The sequence below is a fragment of the Brassica oleracea genome, chromosome C3 (assembly GCF_000695525.1).
Source record: "Brassica oleracea var. oleracea cultivar TO1000 chromosome C3, BOL, whole genome shotgun sequence".
In the NCBI taxonomy this organism is placed as follows: Eukaryota; Viridiplantae; Streptophyta; class Magnoliopsida; order Brassicales; family Brassicaceae; genus Brassica; species Brassica oleracea.
The window spans coordinates 24,626,050-24,633,692 of record NC_027750.1 but is presented as its reverse complement, the minus strand read 5'-3'; the positions used below and the strand labels follow the sequence as shown (position 1 = coordinate 24,633,692).

At 35.9% G+C, this 7,643-nt stretch overlaps 1 protein-coding gene and 1 pseudogene across 1 annotated transcript; one reads left to right on the top strand and one right to left on the bottom strand.

Moving 5' to 3' along the window:
- Positions 1-1,633: 1,633 nt before the first annotated feature.
- Positions 1,634-2,757, bottom strand: LOC106330205 (annotated as a pseudogene).
- A 1,831-nt stretch (positions 2,758-4,588) lies between these two features.
- Positions 4,589-7,252, top strand: LOC106334408. Its single transcript, XM_013772689.1, has 10 exons — positions 4,589-4,991; positions 5,273-5,546; positions 5,618-5,708; positions 5,793-5,803; positions 5,904-5,985; positions 6,077-6,194; positions 6,268-6,425; positions 6,495-6,609; positions 6,692-6,871; positions 6,953-7,252. Exons 1-10 carry the CDS (start codon positions 4,842-4,844, stop codon positions 7,097-7,099), a joined length of 1,326 nt encoding a protein of 441 aa, XP_013628143.1. The 5' UTR covers positions 4,589-4,841; the 3' UTR covers positions 7,100-7,252.
- Positions 7,253-7,643: the final 391 nt, after the last annotated feature.

Genomic DNA, 7,643 nt, shown 5'->3' with positions numbered 1-7,643 from the left:
TGTATTTCTAAAACACAAAATAATAATTTTATTAGAACTTCATAATTTAAAAACCGTTTACATTAATCATACAAGCAATTACAAGGAGAAGCGATGTAAAGAAAAGTAAACCGATATTCATCTTAAATTCACTCGGAGTAAATTCTCCTACGAATAAACCATAAACAGAAACACAAATAAAAATGGTACATAAAAACAAAAGTGCGCGAATCATCTTTCTTGAAATGAAAAATCGGAGGAGGGCGATTTGAGTATATTTGAGAGAAGATGAAATGTTTTGGATGATGAAATGTTTTGGATGATGAGTTGTATTTATAGATGAAAATTACTGTTCATGACCGTTGGAGAAAGGGAAAATTTTTGAAATTTTTTCTTTGTGACCGTTGGGGTTAAATCGAGTGCACTAAAAATCAGTCTGAAAATATCGTATTAAACATTCAATCAAATCTATAAAATTTCATAAAAATTAGTAAAGGTAAAAATTATGGCAACAAATCATGCGACGGTTTAGCTGGTCAATGCAGAGTAATAAATAAATTATACGGCGGCTCGGCCGACCAATTAACAATAAACAGAATATAAGGCGGCTCGGCCGACCAATAAATTAATTAAATTATCAATAATATAGGCGGTATTCCGGCCATTTTAACATGATATAAATAATAGTAGAGGCGGTAAACCGACCATTATAGCATGGTATAAATGATACAAGTAAATTTTACCGAATTGCAGAGTGATCGTGCTGATAACGTGTTATAAAAAAAACTAAAATTTTATTATATCGAAGAAATTTAAATAAGGGCAAAATTTTATACCCGTGGAAGAAGATAACACTGATAGCAAGAGAGGATGTGTTATTAGAAGGAGAAGGAATGGTGTGTTTACAATCGATCGAAACAATCGTTTATACAGAAGAGAAATTTACTGTGCAAATAGTGCAACGGGCTCCACATTTTTTATATTTTCAACAAAAACGGTGGCTGCTTTTTCTGACTTTCATAACATCATCCTAAATCTCTAAAGTCTTTGAAAGTTTCTCTCCCTTCTTTGTGTTGTTTTTTTCAAAAGCCAACAAGGCAATAATACATGACTTTTACAACTTTTTTCTTTCTTTTTATTTTTTCTCTTTAAACATTTTTCTAAAGCCAACAAGTCAAGGAAGACCAACGGATGTTTATGAATCTGAAAACTCCACTAATGTAGACTTTGATGCCACGGGGTCGATGGACCAAGCCTTAATGGCTCTATCACTTGATGAACTGGAAGAACCGTTAAACATGCACGAAATTAATTATATTTGTCCTATAGATATTTTTTCTACTACAAGAAAAACCCTCAAAATATTCAGAAAATCATATGACCAGATGATATGGCGATAATCAAATAAAGGCAGCATACAAATCCTAGCCACTGTTTGTTGTGAATATCATTCATGAAACCTCCCAAACTTGATCTAACAAAAACTAAATTCTAAAAAAAAAAAACATACAATGACAATGAAACTAACATTGTATTCTCATAAACAAAAGAAAACAGCACAAAAAAAAGTAAGTAGGTGAAGACGTGAATTGAGCACAAAAGGAAGAGACTTGTTTTGCAAGTAAACTTCTCTTCTAACTCCAGCAATAATAACTCAGGAGGAGATTCCTGACCTGCGTAGCGTGTGCAAAGTGACATCTATCACCAAACGTACAGCTTCCTTTAGAGAATCTCTCACATATCTTCGTCTTGAAGTTGCTCCCTGGATGCGGTTTCCCTTCAGAACCAATCCCACCAACAATGTTCTCCTAGCTGCCGAGTTGAGCCTCCCAATCAGCTCTCTAACCATCACGCTCGCTTCGTTTATCTGCTCAAACGTTCCTTCAAGCTCAATGTTCTTCAGGTTCGGGTCCCTCTCGTGATCTTGAATCGTTAGCTTCGCCCCTGTTTGACGATATATCTGTTTGGAACTGACTCCACCTTTTCCAATGATTGCGCCTGCCAATGAAGCATCCACGCTGATTTTTGCAGTGGCCGAGGCACCAAAGCTAGAGACGTGGCCAGGACCAGAGTCTCCTCTCCCTGAGAATCTCCCTTGCATGTTTCTTGAAACTTGAGGCATGGGTGGTGTCATGTTTGTCAGCTGTGCTACAGCATTGTATCCTCCGGGTACGTAATGCAAGAAATGGCAGTTCTCTCCGAAAGGACAGCCCGAAGTGCTGCAAACAGAAGCATAATAAAATACATCAAGAGTTAAAAACTTGAAACCAATCCGTTTTAAGATGGCACCACAAGAACAAACGGTTTAAAATACAGAGGAAGTATCACTTTGCTAATAACTCTGATGCGAAAATTAAATAATATATTTTTTATGATCTGCTTTATCGACGTAGAACATGTTCACCAGTAAATGTAAGAACTAAGAGCATGATTATTGGGGTTCTTAGAGTGAAGTTTTTAGCGGAATATAAGAATTCGTCTCTTAACTTTTAACTAAAAAAGTTAAGAACCAGCTCTTAAAACTCTTATTTAAGAACCGATTCTTAGCTTTTTTAGTTAAACTCTTATTTAAACTCTTAACTTTACTCAAAGAACCTCTCCAATAATAAATTAATTAAATAATAACCTAAGGGACCAGCAAAGTCCCACTAATAATCTACCAAAATTTTCAATGTCCTTAGCTTAGATCCCTTAACATATAACCTTATTAAAAAAATGCTAAGGGCTTGTGGGTTGAGTCCCACCAATACCGATGCCCTAAGAACCTTACCGGACCATATATGACCATGACACAAACACAAAATCACTAATAAATTACCATCAACCAAACAGAAAATTAGAGCACCTTTCTCAACAACTTTCACAGCTCACACAAAAGACAAGTTTTGGGTTTGATTGTGTGCTCTTAATGATCACCAAAATGAGTTAAATGTTTCTAAAATTACAATCATTTTGATCCTCGCTTAGAAAGCGCGGGTTGTTCTTTGGGTTGTAAATAAAATTTGTGAATTAGTTTTTTATAGTTTTTGTATATTATCATGTTATAGAGTCATATTATACCTAAAAAGTTTAATTAAAATTATATAATTTATGAATTAGTTTATTAAATTTTTTGTATGTACACTCATATGTAACTCTTTCTTTCGTTTACATTTGGATATTTTCCCGGAACCGAAAAAATAAACCGAAATCGATCATACAATATTGGTACAGTTTGGGTCTGGTACAAAGGCAAAGTACATATTAGATTTTATTCTTGGACCAGCGGGTCTGTGTTCGGGTCTGGTTCATACCCGAAACCCGATCGGGTACTTACAGTACTTGAATTTTTTTTGTGTATGTTAGGTATATTGGGTATTTTGGATAGGTTTTTGGTACTATATATACTTTTTTTTTTAATTTTTGGTTTTTGTTTTCGATTATAATTTCGGGTTTCAGTTGAAATTCCAAATTTTTAAAAAGTATATTTTGGGTACTTGGAAAAAGATTTGGGTATTTTCGGTTTCTCGGTTTTTGAATACTTTGATTCTTTTTCGGTACTAAATATCCAAACCAATCTAGACCCGCCAGATTCCCAAAAATTACAGTTATTCAAATTATGGACCTACTCTAACTTCATTCTGAAAAAGACCAACCTGAAGACGAACCAAAAGTTTTCAAATACCCAATTATTCAATTGTTTAGGACCCAAGGAACCCAAACTCAAAAGGAACCGATCTGTACTGGCATGAAGACCTGAATGCCCAGTCTCTCGTTTTATTGCTTGTGTGCATTTTATAAGAACTGCATTTGTTGCTGAGATGGTGAGACTTAAGAATTACGTGGCATATTTTTGATTAATTTAATATTATAGGTTTATAAGTTTTAGTAGATTTTAAATAACAGATTTTACTATAAATTCTTTTTTTATAAAAAATAGTGTAAAATATAGAATTTGTTTTTAACAGATGATTTTCTAAAGTGTCTCTGTTAAGTTAAAAAGTCATATTGATTTATATGGATGTGATCAAATTTGTGTGTTTAATAGTATAGAAACTATAAAATGAAGTAAATCTTGATATTAGAAAGATTTTCGCCCATATTTATATATATATGTATATTTAAAATCAAGCTATACAAATATAAAACCAAGCATAAAAAAAGTTGCAGTTATTATAAACCTATCATTTTTTTTCTAAATCTACTCAATATATTATAAATTCAAACTAAAAATGAAGGTTGAGACCTATATTCATTATTAAAATCTGAGCTTAAAAATTATGATTTATTTAATTTGGTGGTCGAGGCCTCTAACACTGTCATGTATGATTTTAGAATAAGTGACATTTGAATAAGAGTTTGAAATCTTTATATAATAAAGTTGACTTGTGTGTCCACGACACCAAAACAGGTTGGGGCTTTTGTTGACACGTGTCAGCTCGGTAGGGCGTCTGTGTAGCCCACGCTCTCCCTTCAGGCCTAGCGCGTCGTGTGGTCTGTACGCTGTCTTCCTTGCTCGCGCGTCACGGGGAGGCCCGATATTTGGGCATCAGAAACAAATTGTTTGGGCTTATGTATGATTAGTATAGGCCCATAAATTTTTAGGGTTATTTTCCCTGCGTCATTCTTCTTCTTCTTCCGTGCCTCCACCCTGCAGAGAAACCATAGAAACCATAGAAACCAAAACGTCCCAGAATCATTACTCTTACATTTATTATGAGTTTTCCATTCAATAATTCACTTTTCATGCATAATGATTTCGATCTATCTCTTTGTTCACCCTCAAACCGCCTCGAACTCCATCTATAAATATCGGCCCTCACTTCCCTTCACCTTGCATCTGAAACGATTTGCTCAAACATACGATCTCCTAGAAGCTTCAGATGGCGAATTCATACACTCTGCTTGCGAATTTGAGAGCCGGTCGATACTCTAATACTGCTGAGGTCCGCTTGCTGAGGTTCTGGGAGGCCAGAAATATCAACAAAGGAGGGGAGCTGATGAGTATTGAGATGCTGCTCATCGATGAGGCTGTAAGTGTTCTTCCCCGATTTTATATGTTCAAGATTCAAAGTTTTTTTAATATTTTTTTACTGACTTCCATCAAAGACGTTGATCTGTTTGCAAAAAAAATTAATTGATTCAGACAAAATTTTAATTGTTTCTTGACGCCAGAAACATAATTCACTTTCGTTATAATTTTAATTCAGATTTTTTAAGAAATTTTCACTTTCCTTTTAATTTTTTCCGTTTAGCTCTCTTGACAGTTAAGCTTATTTGATTAACTGATGTTTCTCTCCTTTGATATCAACAGGATACCATGGTTCAAGGGTGTGTTCCTGCTGTTCACCAACGTAAGTTCAGGGAACGTCTTACTGAAGGATCAGTTTACACTCTCAGCCGGTTTGACGTTACACGCAGCAACCCGAAATTCAAGTTGACTGATGGCCCTGACTCCATCCGTTTCAATGAAGGAACTGATTTTAAGAAGCTTGCTGCCACTGCTAGAACCATACCTACAGAACATTTTCGCTTCCGACAACATGGACAGATTCTTGAGTTAGCAAACACCTCTAGACAGCTCCCAGGTATTTCTTTCCTTAATATTAGATTTTTTTTCTCATTTCGCACTGTAACTTATCATAATATAATACCTCAGATGTTATTGGGGAGGTTCGTGCAATTAGGAGCACCATCACGGACCGTTTACCCGGAGCACAACGCGTGATGCTTACTCTTCGTGTGGAGAGGTATTTTGTGTGTTATTGTATCTGTTTGTTATTATCGTTTACACTATCTACACTGTCTGACAATGTTACTCATATTATTTGCAGTGATGTATCGGGTAGAAGAGCATTCCATTTAAAGTAGCCTCATTTGTCAAAGTGATAAAACAGTCATAGTGGTTTGTGTTCTCTTAGATAACTCCACATTACTGTTGGCAGGCAAGTTATACTTGAATGGAACATCCGCTTCAAGGATTTTCTTTGACTCTGAGACCTCAGCTGGAAAGGATCGGCTTGAAAGGCGAGACCTTTGCTTTATATTCTACACTAGATATTTTGGTTCCCTGTATTCTATTCCTTTTGATGCCTTTGTCAGTATTATCTTCTTACAGACTACCAGGTGGTGGAGCAGACGAGACAGGGTCTTCATCAAAGGTGGTTCATGCACAAAAGATTGAGCCTCTCACCATCGCTGAGCTTAACGAGTTTGTTCTCTCTGCTGAACCTCAGGTACAAACTGATACATTGGAAGTTACTCCATTTTTAGAATTGTCTAATTAATCGTTTTTTTTTCCTTTAACAGATCATCGAATTCCTTTGCACGGCTAAAGTAACTGGGATTCAGCTTGACGATGGTTGGTGCTATATTGGCTGCTCTCTGTGTTCGAAGAAACTCATCCGTGAGGAAACTTCATTCAACTGTCCCTCATGCAATGAAACCAATGCTGTAGCTGAACTGAAGTAATTTTTTTCCCTTTTAAGTTTGTTGTGTCATTGAACCAAATACTGAAATTCATTTATGTCCGACAGGTATCGGGTAGTATTTTCTGTTTCAGACCCGACTGGCACATCGTCTTTCCTTGGATTTGATAAAGAAGTTGCTAAGCTGACTAATGTGCTAGCTTCCGAAGCTGCGCAGATTGTGGTAAGTCCTTTTTAACCCATTCCAGCGTTTACGATTGCTTGTGGAACTCAATACATTTGTAATGTTTTTACTACTTTGTCAGGGGATTGGTATTAGTGCCCATGTTGACACTGAGCTTCCTCGAACTCTCACTGTCATTGTTGGTAACACCTACACTTTCCAGCTCAAGCTAACAGACTTCAACTTCACTGCAAACCACCAGACCTTCACCATCTCACGCATGTTTGCTGCACCAGAGATAGCTCCCACCCCAAGCTTTGCTGTGAGTGATTTTCCCTTCCCCTTATCAAAAGTTTCTGATGTTATAAATATTAAATCAGCAACATTGCTATGTTGGTTTCAGGAAGCCGAAGAGGTCCCTCAACCGGCAGTCTCTCAGACTGTGACACGAGGATCTGCAGCCAATGGTGCAATTGGCAGCCGTGAGGCAGCAGAAGAGGAACAGTTTGCTATGGAAGAGAGTGCCCATAAGAAGGCACGTGTGGAATAAGACCTTTTCCTATAGCTTACAACTACGTTTCTATTTTATCAGTTTATTTTCTCCAGTTTGAACTTTGCTTTTGTTTTTTTTTGCTTTTTTATCTAAGACAATGTCTCAGTGGTTATTCGTTTTCATTTTTATCTATGCAAATCTTTTTCACGATAACTATTTCCATGGCTTTTCTTTATGATGAAGCTTTTGCCTCTTCTTATGAGTTAATGTGGAGTAATGAGTTCACATATAGCATCGTCAAAAAAAGATTTTCTGGTCGTTGACATTACTAATCAGTAATCACCACACATAACTCAAAAATATGATATATTAGGGGGTGTCCGCGCTTCGCGTGGAATATTGTTTTATTGTTAATAAGTATAATTTTTCAGGATGATATAATTATGTAGCCGTCTTTATTTGTTAAAAGCATTATTTGTATTTTTACTGTATTATGTAGTAGTAAGTGATATGTTAATATATTTTGTGTTTGTTTTTTCAATAATGTGTTGTCGTGTATATAATAGTATTTGTTAGTGGTGACGTGAGCCTCTCATATAAA

What these genes read in the sequence shown, in the direction of transcription:
- LOC106334408 (XM_013772689.1), top strand. Translation starts at nt 4,842, where the DNA reads ATGGCGAATTCATACACTCTGCTTGCGAATTTGAGAGCCGGTCGATAC. An exon ending in GGAAAGGATCGGCTTGAAAG is followed by an intron (nt 5,986 to 6,076) that starts GCGAGACCTTTG and finishes ATCTTCTTACAG; the next exon opens with ACTACCAGGTGGTGGAGCAG. An exon ending in CCGAAGCTGCGCAGATTGTG is followed by an intron (nt 6,610 to 6,691) that starts GTAAGTCCTTTT and finishes CTACTTTGTCAG; the next exon opens with GGGATTGGTATTAGTGCCCA.